At 35.8% G+C, this 18,494-nt stretch overlaps 5 protein-coding genes across 7 annotated transcripts in view; 2 read left to right on the forward strand and 3 right to left on the reverse strand.

Moving 5' to 3' along the window:
* The window catches only part of LOC136416483 (uncharacterized), a 47,301-nt gene extending 32,924 nt beyond the window's left edge, over positions 1-14,377 (forward strand). Inside the window, exons 2-4 of the mRNA XM_066401677.1 lie at positions 13,117-13,183; positions 13,611-13,742; positions 13,831-14,377. Coding sequence (XP_066257774.1) covers positions 13,149-13,183; positions 13,611-13,742; positions 13,831-14,377 — 714 coding nt within the window. The 5' untranslated portion in view covers positions 13,117-13,148. The remainder of the gene's footprint in view (positions 1-13,116; positions 13,184-13,610; positions 13,743-13,830) is intronic.
* LOC136416478 (sin3 histone deacetylase corepressor complex component SDS3) lies at positions 269-6,506 on the reverse strand. 2 transcript variants are annotated; one of them, XM_066401673.1, is made up of 6 exons: positions 6,118-6,506; positions 1,318-1,486; positions 1,085-1,262; positions 912-1,028; positions 722-853; positions 269-661 (listed from the first exon to the last, which is right to left on the reverse strand). In XM_066401673.1, exons 1-6 carry the CDS (start codon positions 6,272-6,274, stop codon positions 431-433), a joined length of 984 nt encoding a protein of 327 aa, XP_066257770.1. In that variant the 5' UTR covers positions 6,275-6,506; the 3' UTR covers positions 269-430. The 2 variants fall into 2 exon arrangements, with proteins under 2 accessions (XP_066257770.1, XP_066257769.1); XM_066401672.1 differs by having other exon boundaries at positions 269-664; positions 6,118-6,505.
* Positions 6,772-12,859, reverse strand: LOC136416468 (serine-rich adhesin for platelets-like). 2 transcript variants are annotated; one of them, XM_066401652.1, is made up of 7 exons: positions 12,721-12,859; positions 11,232-11,274; positions 11,111-11,174; positions 8,107-11,058; positions 7,921-8,049; positions 7,714-7,863; positions 6,772-7,666 (listed from the first exon to the last, which is right to left on the reverse strand). In XM_066401652.1, the coding sequence occupies exons 1-7, from the start codon at positions 12,754-12,756 to the stop codon at positions 7,492-7,494; spliced, it is 3,549 nt and encodes a 1,182-aa protein (XP_066257749.1). In that variant the 5' UTR covers positions 12,757-12,859; the 3' UTR covers positions 6,772-7,491. The 2 variants fall into 2 exon arrangements, with proteins under 2 accessions (XP_066257749.1, XP_066257748.1); XM_066401651.1 differs by lacking the exon at positions 12,721-12,859 and adding an exon at positions 11,494-11,752.
* On the reverse strand, positions 14,269-17,213 carry ND-49 (NADH dehydrogenase (ubiquinone) 49 kDa subunit). The gene is made up of 8 exons (XM_066401665.1): positions 17,022-17,213; positions 16,205-16,427; positions 15,950-16,151; positions 15,709-15,896; positions 15,487-15,650; positions 15,150-15,343; positions 14,894-15,095; positions 14,269-14,729 (listed from the first exon to the last, which is right to left on the reverse strand). Exons 1-8 carry the CDS (start codon positions 17,102-17,104, stop codon positions 14,600-14,602), a joined length of 1,386 nt encoding a protein of 461 aa, XP_066257762.1. The 5' UTR covers positions 17,105-17,213; the 3' UTR covers positions 14,269-14,599.
* Positions 17,214-17,301: 88 nt separating this feature from the next.
* Positions 17,302-17,860, forward strand: RpS27 (ribosomal protein S27). The gene is made up of 2 exons (XM_066401710.1): positions 17,302-17,455; positions 17,549-17,860. Exon 2 carries the CDS (start codon positions 17,549-17,551, stop codon positions 17,801-17,803), a length of 255 nt encoding a protein of 84 aa, XP_066257807.1. The 5' UTR covers positions 17,302-17,455; the 3' UTR covers positions 17,804-17,860.
* Positions 17,861-18,494: the final 634 nt, after the last annotated feature.

Below are 18,494 nucleotides of genomic sequence, written 5' to 3' on the forward strand. Positions count from 1 at the left end.
TGCTACATTTTCATTATGTAACTAGTGTCACAATTGACAAATATTAGTCATATCTAAAGAAGTAGAAGCGTCCTGTTCAGTACAGGCGGACAGGGCTCATTGAAACGATTAATCCGATTTGTATTTTTAATGCAGTGGCTCTTCCGGTTTCCAAAAGGTAGATACTATAAATTTAAAAGTTTACAGCAATGAAGTAGCAGCCACCTACTATTACATAAATTGAGGAATTTAAGTTTCATCTTTCGACAAGAATCTATTTAAACTTCACTGAAGTAGTTTTCTTCTAATTTGACAACCACAGCTTTCTCACAAATTAAAATACATAGTTTACTCCTTAGAGAACTAAAAAATATTGCCTTAAATACTCTAAAATTATAAAAATCATTTCACTCAATGCTATAAAAAGAGACAATCAAGGTTCAATTAAGTATTAGGAGGCCCTTCTCTTAATGCATATTTTCCCCCGGGCCAGGTGGGACAAGAAAAACCTCAGTTTCTCCCCATTTTGCTTCTTCACAAAAATACAGTCGTTTCCTACTGCAGAAATGGTAGCCGCAGTCTTAGGCTGGTCTTTTCCTTCCACAAAAATCGACTGCCCGCGATGAAACCATCTTTTTTCATATAGCAACTTCCCGTCCTCAATGCGAGTCTCGATGAGGGTCTGCTGTTGGAATCAATATTCTTCTATCAGAGTTCTGAATTTATGCAAAATCACTCTTACCTCAGCTATAGGATGAGCAGTGGCAGTGCTGCTCATATTGTGATTGGGACTGCTAGTGGATGAGGAACTTTCACTCAACTTCTTCACTGCATACGTGGCCTTTTCTTTTATTTGCCTCAAATCATTATCAATCTAAAAATTCAATAATAGAGCTGCTTTACGGGAGACATGAAGCAAAATGAGCTCATACATCTTTTTCGTCTAGAAGATATGTTATTTGCGCGTTGGGGACCTTCCTCCGCTTTTCTGGTATAGGAATAGGCTCGTTGGGGCGCCTTCTCAGTTTCCTTGTCATTGCAGGTTTCACCTAAAACATCAATTCAAGTCTTAATGCCTAAAAAAGCAAAATGCTTATAGCAATACCTCCATTGAGTCCCCAGTTAGCTCCATTGAGCATCTTTCAGCCTCGATAGTGCGCTTTTTGTCCTCCAGGTCAGATATTAGAGTCTCTCTAAGGTCTATTTTCTTTTCTTCAAAATCTTTGCCGGCAACTTTAATTTCCTGGGCATAATCCCTTTTAACATATTCGTACATCGATTCTCTAGAAAAGTACTTATTATAATGAAGCCTGAAGTAAAGTTAAATAAAGTTAGTACCTGTAGATATCATTGAGTTTTAGACGTTCTATGTATTGGGCCTCCAATTTTTTCACTGTTTTGTTGTATTCGGTATGAGTTCCGTCTGATAACTGCATTAGTTTCTTTTTCAAAGTGGCCAGTTTGTCTTGGTACATCTGTTCTTTGATTTCCAGATGGCCCTGATGACCTGTATTTTTAAAACAAAAACTTTAATTAGAAATTTGGGTTATTGCACATGTATATACAGCGATTCGTGTTCTACGTGTCCCACGGAATATTATGTACAAAGTGTTTACGGAAGATCGCACACCCCCTTTATCTTACGTATTTGAATACCGAACAATATGCCGAATTCAAATTTGGAAATTACTTTGTAGTTAGTTGATTGGTTCACGCCAAAAAGGAAATATACAGAGTCCTGCAATAGTGCGTTAGGCTTTCTTAGCTTCTATACCAATAAAGTTAACAATTTTTTTCTTCTGCAGGATTACGCAACACATAAAGACGTATTTCCAGAAATTACTTTCTAATGTACAAGGTGACCCCAAAAAGTGTTACAACTTCGTTATTTTTAGGGGGTTTAGGGATAGAGTAATGTTAACAAAAGTTGTGGATTTTTAAATTTTGAACACGATGCCATCAAGAAAATTGGTGCGTTACGTTTGAAATAAGCAAGTTATTTAGGTTTGAAGTCATGCAACTTCGGATGCCGATTTCAGCGGTTGTGAAGAGCTTTTTTTAAATTAAAATATGTTAAAACGTAGTTTCTCTTTGAGCTTCAGAAGACTGATTCTAAAATTCACAGCGCTTAGCGCACAATATCAATTTCCGTGGAACCTTGCAGCTGTCAAATTTTTCCGAATAACTCGGAAACAATAACTTTTAAAAATAGAACACTTTACTTAAACTGACCTTAAAACTTAATCAGAAGTCCTAAAATGACAAAAAATTGAGGGATTCCATTTAAAATAATGAAGCTGTATTTAGTCATACTTTTTGGAGTCACTCTATACATCAGAAAATAATTTCTAGAAATACGACTTGTATATGTGTTGTGTAATCCTGCAGAAGAAAAAAATTGTTAACTCTATTGGTACAAAAGCTAAAGAAGTCTAAAGTACTATTGCAGAACCCTGCGTATTTGTCAAACATGGAATTCTTGACAATGGTGAATGCATATAAAATGCATTAAGGAAAACATTTTTGTTATAACTAGAACATTTTTTTCATAATTGGCACTTTCCCAAATAAAATAATTAAAAAGAGCAAATTATTGCGTAACAACGTTGGATAACACATTTGCTTTACTGTGTGCTTTACTTTACTGCACATTTACACCGTCATAAATATTAATTTGTTATCTGCGTCACTGCCCTGACGCGCTACTGGACTTTTCATGTTGAATTGATGATTGCAGCTCGAACTTCGTTTTTAGTGAGTCCCAGAGATCTTCGATGCGATGATCTACAATTGTTTATTTGCAGCCGCATACAACATCCAGAACCAATTTTGGTAAAAACGCCAAAAGAATTCAATGTATAGAAACGATACATTCATAATGCTAAACATGATTAGTTTTTCAATTACATATATTCGTTTTTGCGTTGTCAGAAAATTTAAGTATTTTTTCACTGTAAAAAGTGCAACAACAAATCAATTTTATGGGGCTCGAATATCATTTATTGGCGTACAGTGCTTCTAGAAGGTGTTCTTTGATTTGTTCAATATCTATTGAACTAGAAGGTTAAACCGAAGTTTAAATATTGTAGCCAATTACAAAGAAGGGAAGGTGCAGAAAGGCGTCAAAAAATTACAGAATCCCAAGATCGCTGCCTTAAACTTTTCGCGTTAAGAGACAGATTTCTCTAGTCGAAACCGCTGGCAGACCAGTGGTTTGTTGAATATGGATAGCTTATTGGGGGATACGAACTATTTACCGCCGGATAAGGAGTTTTGGCTTGACTTCTTACCTACTTCACCTTGTGCTACCTCTTACAATTCTTTTTCACCAAATCTATTGCAGTGGTGTAGAGAACAGGTGCAACTGGACTGGGAATGGGATACCGTGATATCCAGCGACGAAGTCAAATTTTGTCTGGGTATGCATAACGGTTGGAGAAGAATGAGAAAGCGACGAGATGAAATTCGATATATTCAATTTTTAGTTTAAAGGCACGCGTAAAAAACTTTAGGGATAATAGTGTAGCGAGCTATAGCTCATGGTAGCAGGTCACCCTTAGTTGTCATCAGGGTCATATATAACTGTTCAATATGTCATAATATAACTGCTCAACGGTACATTCAAGAAGTCTGACAGCAGCATTTTCTGCCCTATCTGAGAACACTCCGCAATACAGTATTTCAATAAGATTATGCACGACCACATGTGGCTCGGATTACTATGGATTTTTTTCAACAAAATCAAATCAATTTATTACCTTTGCCATCTCGATTTCCAGACCTATCACCAATTGAACATGTCTGAGATGTTATAGGTAGGAGGGTACCCATTCTCTACCATAAACCCTAGCGGCGATCTGTAATCCCGCACTAATAGCCAAGAATGAAATTTCTCAAAAGGACATGGATCATCTCATTAAATCTACTCCTAGACGTATGCATAGGGCAACTTGGAGCGCCGACATGTTAAGTTTTTTCTGGGATTTGGTCATCGAATTCGTTTAACTTTTTAACGATATACTACTCATGTTAGTATAAAAAACATACATTTCAAAAATAATTTAAATTAATCCATTTTTAAGGGGATGTTTTCTTTCCTATGTCACGTAGCATATTTAAAGCAATTAAGCTCATAACTTATCAGAAAACTCAGATATCTGTAGTTAACGTGTGGCTTACTTAACGAAATCGATGTATGCCTAGTCGAGTGAAGACTTACCTGCGTCTTCAAAATTACAAAAAATTTTCAAAATGTTGACTTTCTAAACCAATACATTTTTCAAGTTTTAAACCAAAATTTTGTCGCACTTTCAACTCATCACTCTAATGAACCGAGCTGTTTGTTGCAATAATTATAACTAATTATCGATTTTGCAAACGTCAGTGAAAAATATCAAAAATGGCGCTTGTGTTACGTTTCATTGTTTTCATGGCCTACCTCGTAATGTGAGCTGTTAATGATTGAATGGCGTTCACATATTCTTGGCAGTGCATCGCAAAGCGTCATTGGAAACATCTCGAAAAGGGTTAGAGTTACGAGTTTCTTTGAAGAATACCTTGTTGATATTGAAAAGTTCAGAGTAGCAGAATTCGTAAAAATATTGAAGTTGAAGTACTTATAAAAAAGTTAGTTGTATCTCGATAAAGTACAGGTGGTGCCACCTAGCAATTAGCTTGGAAAAGATATTTTGAATAAATTTATCGAAGCCAAAAACTCTCTCAGAAGCGATTTCATGCCGGTAAGTCATTTACTTGACATTATTGCCAATTTACAGATATTAAAACATTTTTAACATTCTGCAGAATTCTGTTGGATCGCTCTATTTTTTTATCCACTAGCACACGGTAATCATTTTTACGAATATGTCTCGAATGCCCTGTATACGACCTATTTTGTGTGTTAATTTTTGTTTTTGGACTTTGTGTACGAAGTGGGGTTCCAGTCCTAAAAGTCATTCTAAAATTAAATTTATTATGTAATGGTTCGATTTGGTATGACATACCTGTTATCTATGGCATATAAAAGTTTTGTATTTGTGTTGTGATATAGAAAAATTTTGAACGCAGCTACCACAAACAGCTGACTCCGGACTTATACCGACAACGTAAATTTGTCATCAACTACGTTCAACAATTAATTTCCAGACTACTGGTTCTACGTTTCACGAAAATTTAATTACAATGAAAAATTTTTACTTGTTATGATTTCATCTCCTTATCTCTTGGACCTGAAAACCTCATTTGCTGTATTATCAAAGTGTCATTAGAATATTCGTTATTTTTTAGTAAAGAGTTCACAGAAAGCGTTGCCAGATCTTGTTTTTCGTTTCTTTTCAAGTTAAATTCAATTTACCGAACTAATTTCCCATATCTCCAACAGTTAAAAATATTAAAATGAAAATTCGTGCAAGGTGTACCATTAAGAACTTTGCACTTGGATTATTTTGAATTATGATCAAATTATTAGAAAATGCTGCAACCCGTCGATTTTATTTTCGAGGGGAACACATTTTAGCGTTAAATGCAGATTCACCAATACACTCTCTTCACAGGGGTACATTCAACTTTAGAATTTCAAATGGCACTATAGTTCGAGTGACACCTTACTTGAAGGAGTTTTTAATTCAGATTATTGGTATATATAATTTTTTTCAATTTTAGATCACCTGTTAAATAATTAATTAACTTAATCCATAAATTTTAAAGTAGATACAGGCTGGGCAAATTACAATGAGGTTTGAGGTGGCTATCTATAAATCCTTTTCTCATTCAGTTCATCAAATTTGCATCTACAGCCAAACATTTTTTACTTTTTTAAATTTTTTTTTACTTTGAGCTTTTGGAAAAAAATGTATCCAATGATTGTTGAAATGATGGAAAATGGTGACAATATCTTAGAGAATAATGTACGATTTCAACAAAATGGGACACCTTCACAATTGATAGTTCCAGTTCATCAGTTTCTTAACGAACATTTTCCCAATCAATGGATAGGTTGCTGTGAATCTATTGAGTGGCCACCCTGATCACCTGAATACCCAAAAACATGCTATTAGATTCCATCTCTTTATTATCATTTAGCCCATATTCCACAAAGCCTTTCAAAAGGGGGTCCCCACTAGTGTTACAAAAACTCACCAGTGTCAGTTTCACTTGCATCTTCAGTGTCTTCATCGCTGCCATCATGTTGATCATCATGAAAATCATTATCTACATAATCATCTATTTTGTCATCTTCGAATTCATATTCGTGGTTGTTATATGAATTGGATATGGGGGATCCAAAAAACGACATGTTTTGGGTGAAAAATTGAGAAAGGTGTAAGTTCCTAGAAGAAGGAGCCAACGATAATGGATCCAATCTCTGGTGGTTGCCTTATTCCAAGAGAGTTTCGTCTCAACTATTATTTTATTGTTTGTTTCATTTAAACATAATTAATTGAATATTAAACAAATACATTTTTTTGTTTACATTTCAGTCAGCTGTTGAAGTTGAAATATCAAAATGTGATATTGGCATTCGTAATATCAACGAATTTGCCCGAAGTGAGTTTTGAAACTTCGAAGATAATTATTATCTCGCTTTTTATTATCTTTAACAAGTTAAAGTGAGACGGGCTGATGTTTAGAGCAATATTCAATGTCTAAGCATTAGCGTCTTTACGCAGTAAATGTATACAATGTATACAACGTAAATAAAAAATTCTAAAAAATTATCAATGAAATCTTGGTAATTCTATGAATTAGGGGTAATATACAAAATGATTCATGGCAGAGCAAGGATAAAACACATCTTAAAAACTTCTTGTATTTAAAATAATAACTGGTCTAGTTTAGCATAATATAAATAAAAAAACTATAAACACTTAACATGAGAACACAGAACCCATTCACTTCAATCATTTATTTGAAATTACTGTTGGCGACGCATGTCGCGTAACTAAGCTAATTTCTTGTAAGTATAAAAAAAGCTTTCACGGAATAATTCTCTATAAAACTCCAACGAAAGTGAATTATTTTTTTAATTTTTGGGAATAACGCCTCAGACACCTCACGGCCTTTGCAACTCAACAAGAATTCGCGTTGGAGCCTTTAGTAAGTTTTTAGTTAGTTTTAACTGAGAGTAGGGTGCAACTTCACCGCTACTTGTGGGTGAGGAGTTATTTCCAAATAAAATTTAAAAAACATGGGATTCATGACAATGGTGAATGCAAAAACATTGGAATGAGGAGAGCACTTATGTACTTTTCTATAACTGGCATTTAGTAAAGGGTGAATGTTTTTTTCGGTTAGTTCTAACTGAGAATAGAGTGCAAATCTACTGCAACATCTGATGTATGAAGTGTTATTCCCAAAAATTAAAAACCGAATGCACAATTCGCCTTAAACATATAAAACATATTTACAACAAAAGTGAACGTCCAAACATATTATTTTCGTCGACAAAATAATGTTCCTTTGAGGGGCACTTAAAAAGGGATATTGACGTGCATGACAAAAAATTGACTCAATTTACTTGCTAGTGATGTCATCACATAAGGCAGCCAAAGCCGCGCACTCTTGAGTCTTCTGCTTTAGTGCAACATCCAGAGACGACGCCTCAATCTTCAATTTTTTTACTTTATTCTGAAGCCTAATTATCTTCTGTTGATTCTGGTCCGTTTCGAGTTTGACCCTCTCTTGCGCTCTAAGATGCCAGAATACAGCCAGATATTAAGACCACAAGAAACTTACCTTTTAATAATATCATCACATTCAGTTTTTAATGCTTTATGTTTGGTCTCCAACTCTTCAATTTGACTCGTAGCAATCTCGTTGTTTTCGATTAATATTGCTTCGTTCTTTTTAAATACCCCAATAACCTCCTTGGCTCTTTCATATTTGCTAAAACGTCCAAACTTAAGTCTGCGATTTTCATGGGAAAGAGCTATTGTTGCTCACCGAAAAAGGTCAGCAAACGCCATTTCTGAGCTGGAAAAATCATGGGCGAGCTTCTGGGATTCTTGTTTCAAAACCAACATGTCGTTACATTGTTTCTTTAGCTGCGCTTCATACTGTTGAATTACATCTCTAAAATAAAAATTTATAGATTGTTTGTTGCAACTGACGATTAATTCAGTCACTTACTTATACCTACAAATTTTGTCCTTGTTGGCCTCCCTATCCAACGCATGCGACAAAATGCATTTATCCTTCAGCATGTTGTCCTCATGCATGGCCTCTAATTCCTTCTGCAGCCTTGTTAAGTCTTTGCTGAGCTCTTCCTCCTGCTTTTTATACTGCTCCACCAACGGGTCCGTATTGACATTATCCTCCACTACTTCTACATTAGTGTCACGTTTTACTACCAATGGATTCAGTATTACTCTAGTTTTATTTCTGACGGTTCGCAAATTTGGCCGGCATTGGATTTTCTTAGGAATGGGCATTTGTGGTTTTGATTCTTTTATGGTTTCGAAGCTTACTGAAGTGAAACCATTTTTGCCATCAACGCATTGCTTTGGATCACCACTTAACGACTGATCTTTCCCAGTTTCCTCAACACGAATAATGAAACATTCCTTTCCAGTAACAATTTCCCCAGCAACTTCTTCAGTTGAGACTGATTCAGTCAAATCAATAATTTTATCTAATAATAATTGGCTGTCAGTGGCCGTTTTATCATTCTCCAGTTTAGCCTCTTCAGTTGATAAAGAAACTCTCTCCAGGGAACTGCCCGTGGCACTGCTATCACTAGATGTATCAACGGAAATCACATCTTCTACTATAGCAGACACTTCAACATCAATAGTTTGATTCATACTTTTCGCTAGATGTTCCAAAGCCTTTTCGGAGTTGGAATCGTCTGCAATATAAATCACTGAACTCTCGTCATTTTTTATTTCATTAGACTCCATTTCTTTCACATTCTTTGATGAAATATTCACAATAGCTGCGTCGAAAGTGGTTGAAGACGCAGCTTGCGGGTTTAACTCGAGTCTTGTTACGGATGTTTCTAAGGGAATTTCAGCTACTGAATATATAGCTTTAAATGTTGAATTAAGGGCTGAGTCTTTTGACCTCGAGTCCTTGCAAACCACCTTGTTATCCGAGTTATAAGTAGCGTCTGCAGAATTGTCAGATATACTTTCTGCTAGTTTCTCTTGAGGCAAATTCCAAATTTCATTTTGATGGTTCTTCTCAGTGTCTTTATAGGATACGGCAGACAATTCGGTGCTCAAATTAGTATTTGAAGAATCTTTATTGTTTGAAGGAACAACATTATCTAGTGGTGCTGATGGACTAATATTTGCTGCAATTATATCATTCGCAGTTTCAGGAAGATCGTCAAACTTGCTTATGATATCGGATCGGTAAGTGGTGTTCACATTCTCATCACAGGTATTTTCTTGTTGTTTCTTTTGATTCAAATTTAAGGCGTCATTTTGCTGCTCAGTTTTCAACAATTCTTCAGATGGTTCAGAAGACAATTCTATAGTCAAATTGTCATTCGACAATTCTTCTTCAGTTGGATAGTCACTCTCTAATGGATTTGAGCGGTTTATATTCCCTTCTAGAATTTCAGTGGGCGATTCTGTAAGCTTGCAAGTATTGCTTTCAGGCCTACAAACTTCTCTCAATTCTTTTAAGTGTTCTGAGTTGACAGATTTGTACTCTATGACAAGGAACCCTGGTTTAAGATTATTTTCTTCAAAACTACACTTAAATGTGACATTTAGTGGAGCCTCATAATTACATACAGCTTCAGTGCTTTCTTGTAAATTGACTGAATCATTTTGCTGGTTATCTAAAGGCTTCAGTGTTTCTTTTCCCCGATTGTCATTATCCTCAATAAGTTGGGATTTACGCACTTCTGAATTAGTCACATAATCTTCCTTGAATTCCTCAGTACTCTCTGGGGATTGATTCGGGTTGATCAGACACTTTTCCTTTAACTCCACAGCAATCTCTGGTGACCGGTTTAAAAGTTCTGAGGAAACTTGTTTTGTACCAGGTGACATAGAACTGGGATTCGTGAATTCCAGCAGGGAACTGTTTTCAAGTGTATTACTTCCAGAACTGCTTGGAGTTTCGATTATTTCTGAAGATTTTGATGCTTCGTGATCTTGGAATTTGCGCAATTCTAGATTGACCATGAAGACTTCCTTCTTTCCTGATTCGTTCAAAGATTGTTGGTTTACATCAGGTAATGCAGGTTGAGGATTATATGCTTCTCTTTTTAGGATAACTGAATTGACTTGAAATGCGACGTTTGCTTGAGCTTCTGAAAGATTAATTTTTTCAGAAATTTGCACAGAGTCACTCGTCGATCCCAGCGCTTTCGCAGTCCCTTCATCAGCTCTTAATTGAATCAATTCTTGGTCTTGTTTTAATTGTTCAGAAATAGCGACTTTTCGAGACTCAGTACTGTTAAATGCATCAGGCGTTATTCTACTATCGTCAGATAGTGTTGATTCACTTTGGCTCGCTGCAAGCGAACCGTTATTGTGACTTAAATTTTGATTAAATGATATACCCCAATCGAATGTCGAGTTGCGGTGAATTTGAGAGATTTCTGATGATTGGCGGGAATTAGAACTGTGCCTTCCCCGTATAGAATCGTAGCTAGAATCAAGGCAGACTTCTCCCAAGGCATCAGCCAATATCGTCATATCAGATTTGACATACTCGGTAGTCGGCTGAACTGGAGGTTGGGCCTCTTTTAGGGGGGATATTCCTGGAGGAGCCTGGCTTGCATCTAAAAGCTCTGAAGGTGCAATTTTTTTATCCTCTGATTTTTTTTCTTCTTGGGCTGCAGGCTCAGAAACTGACTCATCTGCACTGATCAGGCTTTGAGACTTCTCAATAATATGCTCCATCAAACAATACATATCTTCCTTCTCAGTATCATCATGTAAAGACAGTTCCTCTAAGTTTCTGGCCTGAGGCTCAGTTCCCTCTATTACGATGCTGCTGAACGGGTCGTAGCTTCCACTAGTGCTCATGAAAGAATCAAAGACATTGCTGGCGTTTACGGTTTCGAAAACTATTTCTTTGTGCTCCTCTGTCAGGGTATTAGAGAGGTCATGGGAAGAGACACTGAAATAGTGGTTGAAAGAAATATTACCTGTTCCTAAATATAGGACCTTACCTGGCAGCGTCAAATGGAGTGATTTCCTTTAGAATGGGTCTTCGAGATTTTGGTGGAATGTGTTCTATGAGAAGGAAAATTATAGCTCAAAAACTGGAGTTACCTTCTGGCGATAGCTTACCCGAAAAGCATTTTGTTGCCTCTTCTTTCCCCTGAGCGTCATTCTGAAATAAATCGAAGTACTTAAGTCAATGGAAACTTACAAAGGAGCGTTCAATATCTTATCAGACGAAGCATTAAATCTCTTAATCTCTCTAGAGGACTTTAATAACTATTTATGATCATCGCGACAGGTTTTTTAGTGATTATCCTGCTTTGGAACTAAGCAACTGAGCAAAATTTATTATTCACGGTAATAACGACTAAATAATGTTGTGACTTACACGAATATACTTCTTAAAAATATTGGAGACAAAATTCATATCTGCTTAGAACCGAATTTCTGCTGATCACCGGTAACGATCGAGTAATGAAAATGGGGTACTTGTGACAATGGAGATCTTTCTACACGAACTTCATTTAAAACAAAGCGTAAAAGTCCCGAATAAGAAACAGGAAATACATGTTCATTAAACTTGAAAGTGATTAAAACTGGGCTATTTATAGGCAAACCGAGAGGAACGATTGGGATTGAAGGTAACGCGAGGGTGGATGGGTATGGAACTGAGAAAGAGGAAGCTTTTACGTTCTAAAGAAAAATAAACAAATTGTGCTCGTTTTTTTCTGTTGATGCTTGAAAGAAAGACTGGTTGAGGAACTATTTATAGACTCCGATTTTGCTCTGTGTATAAGAATAATAGCCGTAAAGCAGGTAGAGTAACGAAGGTATTGGTAATGAAGGATGAGGGAGGACTATTTATTTATAGACAGTTACCCCTCTTCTTTTGCATAGAAATATCTTTGAAACAGGTAATTTAGGGATAATGGTTTTTTGCCTTTGTAATTTATCCTACAACTTTTGAACTTCTAGTCTCTTCCTGGCTTTGGGACATTTTCTACCCAAATAAAATTAATATGTTCTAAGCACGTATCTTTCCTCCTTCATAAATTATGATCGCTATGAATTACTGCCCTTCATAAAGTGCAATTAAAATTGTAGGTGTACAATAACCTGATACGTTCCATCCAAAATAACTTTAGGTCGTTTATTTAAAGGATGTAATAGCATGGACTGCATAAATCTCCTGTGAATAATGAAGATCGTTTACTGACCACAATAAAAATTCTACATTTTCTGTATGAAGGAGCTAACTTAGGTTGGTGAGGTAAATTGATTCGGGACTGTCAGAAACAGTCACAAGTAAATGCAGTACACCAGCCTGGACGTATTTCTGACACTCCTGAATTGGCTTTCTCTCCTAGTGAAACAGAGCCACAGCAGATTTAAATATCGAAATTGAAGATATAGGAAATTAAAAGAGTTTGGGTAAAGGACTGTATCAAAAAAGGGGCTATCGTCACTGACATATGTAATATAGGCCTTTTTGAGCGTCCATTATCTTATCGTAAACAAGCAATTATTGCTTTATACTCAGTAACAGTTAAAAACAAGGAGATATAATACGGATTCCTGCAAGAACGAGCTGGACTAGAGGACCTCCTGCCTTTACCTCTTTATCGGCACTATTAAATGTAGATTTATCCATGATTCAGCGGCCACTAGTATTTGGTTTAACAAGAATCACTTGCAAAAAGAACATTAAATAAAACTGAAAGAAAAACAGCATGAACTATGTGCAAGAAAGACCGTTAACGAATGTTTTTATGTTTAAACCAGATGATTTTTTTGAATTTTGAACTCTTGTCAAAATGACATTAATGAGTGACATTAGCGCTTCGGCGCAGTGTATCCGACATCATTCTGAAAGTGGTTGATCTCTTGACAGTGACAGGAATCAGCGGGTAAACGCTAAGTTTTCTAACCTAAATTAGAAATAATTTTGGATGTTTTTAAGCGTAATTCTCCTTATTTAGGATTTTCATAATTTTAGTGAAACGTTAAACAGACCAAAGGTACAGAAAAAGGGAGGAGACTGCTATGTCTGAATACTATAAGTCCCTCATATCAGATGAGTAAGTGCCTACCAAATAATTACTGGATTCCCTCGATTTTTCAAAGCGCCGTTTAAATGTTCAGTACATCAACTTTTTGTGCTATCCAGTAATTGATCAACACTTCCGCTGTGTGGACTGAGACTTGAACTCATTTCTGATTAAGTTTACAGGCCCAATTATTAACTATTTACCAACTGTAATAGGGACTTAAAATTCTTGTTAATGTTAAAGTAGAGGCATAGGCCATTAATTAATTGTTTGGATTGCCCCTGTTTAAAAATAAACGAAGGTGCTAAGCTTTCTGAATGTTGCATTCTGTGCAATCATGGAGGGTGATGTGTGAATTTTCCTACTTAAAATGGCTAGCAAAATATTTTGTGGGTTTAGTCTATGCATGCAGGGGTAAATATAAGTCGTTCTTTGAAGTAAAAATATTTATTTTCAGGGATGTAGTGAAAGAACTATTAAAAGACAGTAAGCGCAGGGAACAAAAACTACCAAATCAAAACTCCAGACTGAGACCAAACATAAACTTTTTTCAAAGGACAGTGAAGCACTTGGTAGCAAATAACAACAGGTGAGCATAATTTCCTTACATTTTGCACTTTAGTTATAGTGAGTAATCCTTGATGCTTAAAATCATATCAAGAAATAAAATATTTTAGAATAACGAAAAGAGCTGACACATTTAAAGAAGATTACCTAAAAGATGGTAAAGTAAGGAAATTGAAAAGAAGGATATATAAGTCTGCTATAGGAAAACCTTCAGCTACAAGTTACAAATATGAAAGACATTTGATTTTACAGGCAAACATCTCTTTTGTAAAGGCAAAAGATAGTGGAGATGAAGTAATGTTACAGCAAACTAGTCCATGGTTAAGCAATCCATCATCAAGGGTAAATGGAGAACACTCTTGCCAAATTGTTGAAATTAGTAGTTCAAGTGATAAAAGGGACAGTGACTCAGACTCCTCCTTTGAGTCTGAATATGATTTAGATAGAAGAAATTTACAAAGTAACTCTGAGAAAAAGAAGTGTTCACAGAAAAATACAGATATGATTTGGATATCAAGTGATGATTGCAGCAGTAAAAGTGACAGCAGTGATAGTGATGTTGTGTTTGTTGGAAAACTCAGTGGGACAAGTAATAAAGTGAAGACATTGAGAAATAGACAAAAATTGAAGCTTCCTCCTTATATATATATAGATTAATTAAAGTTTAATATATTTTATTTATTTTTATTTAATTATCAATTTTTCTGCCAAAGAATTTATCATGGAATAAATTATAACAATATTTTGATACTTAAAAATTAAGCTTTTCTATTTTGCACTTAATCTCTGGGAAGCAAAAATTGAATCAATTAAGTAGTTATTCAAAAACCTCTTCACATGTAATATATACAATTTGCTTAAATACCCTGCATTCTACACTTATCGATCTACTTCGCCAAAGACAACGTCCAAAGTTCCTATGATGGCGACAATGTCAGCCAACATGTGATTTTTTCCCATTTTGTCCAAAGCTGCCAAGTGGGCAAATCCAGGGGCCTTGATTTTACACCTAAAAAGCAGATTTAAGTTCCAAATAATTTTTTTATGCCAAAAAGGCTATTTTTAATATCAATTTTATTAGGCAATTGACAAAACACTTTCAATTGAATTTTGTTTAGCTTGACATTGCCATAGGCGTGTCGTACACCCACTGATATTTTGCAATATATTTACCTGTATGGTTTAGAACTGCCATCAGAAACTAAATACACCCCAAACTCGCCTTTAGGCGCCTCAACTGCGGTATAAGTGGAGCCAGGTGGTACTTGATATCCCTGAGTGAATAACTTGAAATGATGAATCAAAGCTTCCATGGAGGTTTTCATTTCGGTCCTGCTCGGAGGGGTGACTTTGCCGTCATCTGTCTTGATTTCACCTAAATTTTGCCATATTTCATTGTTGAAGAATGCTTTCTCGTATTATGATCTACCTGCAGGCATTTGATTGAGGCATTGTTCAATAATCCTCAGAGATTGACGCATTTCTTCTAATCGGCACAAGTATCGATCGTAACAGTCGCCTTTGGTGCCGATGGGTATGTCAAATTCTACCAAATCGTATGCGTCGTACGGTTGGGTTTTACGCAGATCCCATTTGATACCGGAACCTCTCAGCATCACACCACTAAAATTATATATTAGCAGTTAATTATTCAACCAATTCTAAATACATTTTTTTCATTAGTGATTAATGTAATAAACCAATTCATCTAAAAAATGCGCAGATTTCTCTATTAAAATAATACTTAAAAGCCCAATTATACTCACCTGAAGCCATAATTCAATGCGTCTTCAGCTGAAATAATTCCAATATTCTCTGTCCTCTGAATCCACAATCGATTATTAGTCAAAAGATCCTCCATTTCATCCAACCTTTCACTGAAGTTCATGGCAAATTGATGAATGTCGTCCAGTAAACCCAGCGGCATATCCTGATGAAATTCTTCATAAACACCCCTTTCAAAGCATGTTAGACTTTAGAATACTTACAAGAGAGACCCCGCCCGGTCGCACATAGGCTGCATGCATTCTGGCCCCAGACACTCGTTCGTAAAACTCCATCAATTTTTCGCGCTCCTCAAAGAGCCAGAAAAACGGGGTTAAGGCTCCAATATCCAAAGCGTGGCAGCAAACACCCATGATGTGGTTGAGGATTCTGGTGAGCTCAGCAAATAATACTATAAAATTGCTTTTTGCAATGCTCCGTTAGATGTTTTTCAGCTTGACTTACCTCGAATGTATTTAGCACGAAGTGGTACATCAATATTAAGGAGTTTTTCTACGGCCAAACTATAACACTGCTCATTGCACATCATTGACACATAGTCAAGACGATCAAAATAGGGCAAAGCTTGAGTGTAAGTTTTGTACTCAATTAATTTTTCAGTTCCTCTGTGTAGCAGACCAATGTGGGGATCCGATCTTTTAACAGTCTTTGAGAGCATTAGAGTTACAAAGCCTGTTGGTTCTTTCACTGCCTACATACCTCTCCATCCAACTCCAAGACAAGTCGCAGTACACCATGAGCAGCAGGGTGCTGTGGTCCAAAATTAATAGTAACATTCTTCACCTCTTTTTCAATTGGGATTTTAATACCATTCCAAGGTTGCATGGCCCAGTGTTTGGTGGTTTCATCAGGATACATTACAGGACCCTTAAATTGGGCAAAATATTCTTCATCAGGATACCATTTAGCGTTGGATTGAGAGCTACAAAATGATATTTTTACTGTCCAGGTATTCACATGTACTGGTTACAAAATGGGGTTCAACAATTCTATTAATTCATTTTACTCATGTGTTAAAACACAAATGTAACATAAGAAGGGTGTTTTGAAAGTTCTGAGATAAATGAAATGTTCTTGGAAGCAAAATATGCCATTTTAAATTAGCAAGTAATTTTAACATTACCACTTTTTGTCAATACACGAAAAACATAACAGAAACAGTTGCCAAGAACTATTGTCTGCATGAAGTTTGTAAAAAATTTCAATTTTGTTGTTTTCGATGTCATTTTTGTTCCTGTTTTGCTTCTTTGATGGAATAACAAGAACTAAGCCATAAGAACTGCAGCGAGTTTCCTTTAAAGTTATTGTGGTAAAGACTGCATCAGAAAAAAATTCCTCCCTTATCTTGGATTGTTTTACACTATGTACTGTCCTCCTACTTCTTGATCCATACATAATTATAATGTAATTATATACTTATATAATTTAATAAAAGGGATCCTTTCTCATAGGGCTCAAAATAAGGATAAGGGGCCCATAACCTAAAATTACATAACAAAATAAATGAGCAAATTACCTTGTGTGTAGTAAAGAAGCTCCATTTTTTAGGAAGAATTTAGACTGCAGTTGACTTAACGTACTCCGAAAGACCGCCTGCATTATTATGAGAAACAAATAAAATTATGTTAAAAATAAAGGATATTTGCAGATTTTAAATATTTATTTTCTTCCCTTGAATTGACGCGTGTGTTCTCTCTCTTCAATTATTTCCTCTTTCTGTCTCGCCCTGATATCAACATACTGCTCTTGCTCCTCCGCGTTCAGTGCAGTTAGAAGCATTTCATGTCGTCTTGTCAATCTTGTCATCTTCAATTGACAGTTCAAGTTTGACGTTAATTAACGTAGGTTTGAGAGCGTTTGTCAAATACCCTTTTTGCATGGTTCTTAAGCCGAAGCACCACGTGCAATTCAAGATTTTCTTGAAATTTCAAAGCGAAAAACGATTAAAAAGTGAGTTTAAATGACCCAAAAGCGCACATTCACTACTCCTCAACGGCTCTAGATAAGTTCCTCCACTAAAGCATATCCATTTTCCCTTTTTAGATGCCTTTAGCCGTTGACTTATTGCATCCCAGCCCGGAACACCAAAGAAGGGCCCACAAAAAGAAACGATTGGTACAGCACCCCAACAGCTACTTTATGGATGTGAAGTGTCCGGGTTGCTACGCCATTTCGACGATATTTTCGCACGCGCAAAGTGCCGTGCCCTGCAAAGGGTGCTCCACCATTCTGTGCACATCCACTGGGGGCAAAGCTAGATTAACAGAAGGATGCAGTTTCAGGCGTAAACAACATTAAGTATCCATCTCTTTATGTAATTAAGCTTTGTTTTAATAAATTCTCATTGGGGACAAATGTAAGTAAACTTTTTCTTGTATTAGTTGAGTTAGTGGATTCCCAACAAGTCAAGGTTTGTGTGAATTCAAATTCTGGAGTTACACATGATTTGAACTCGTTTATCCAAGTGTTAGGGCTAAATTGGGTTTTTGTTTATTCTCAAAATATAAACATAGATTCGAGAGCTCATTAAAACATTTTTTGATTTTTGGAGATTCAATCTGTTTAATGTATTTGATGCAAGGCACTTTTATCCAATCAGTAAGTAGGGAGAATTATGTTTGAGTGAAATGTTTGGTAATTATTGACTAATCTTGACTCATAGTTTCACATATTGTGTAATGTTACAGCCTTTATAAAAATTGCAAGTTTAGAGAGTTTTTGTTAAGTTTTTCATAAGTAGAGATAATTCAACAATTTTTCAAATTAAATCAAGCTAGTCCTGCTAAAAAATTATGCAACAGGCCTCATCATTTGTGGAAAAACTATGACAGTTAGGCCTAAAGTAGTTCTTTGTGGTCTACCAGCCATGAAAAATTATTTTGTAGGGGTGTGAGGCTTTTATATAGGTCACAATATGATTGTATAGATAGATGTTTATTGGAAACAGATATCTGTTAGTCTGAGGAAATCTTTCCACATTATTATTTTG

Source organism: Euwallacea similis, chromosome 23 (genome assembly GCF_039881205.1).
Source record: "Euwallacea similis isolate ESF13 chromosome 23, ESF131.1, whole genome shotgun sequence".
Taxonomy (NCBI): domain Eukaryota; kingdom Metazoa; phylum Arthropoda; class Insecta; order Coleoptera; family Curculionidae; genus Euwallacea; species Euwallacea similis.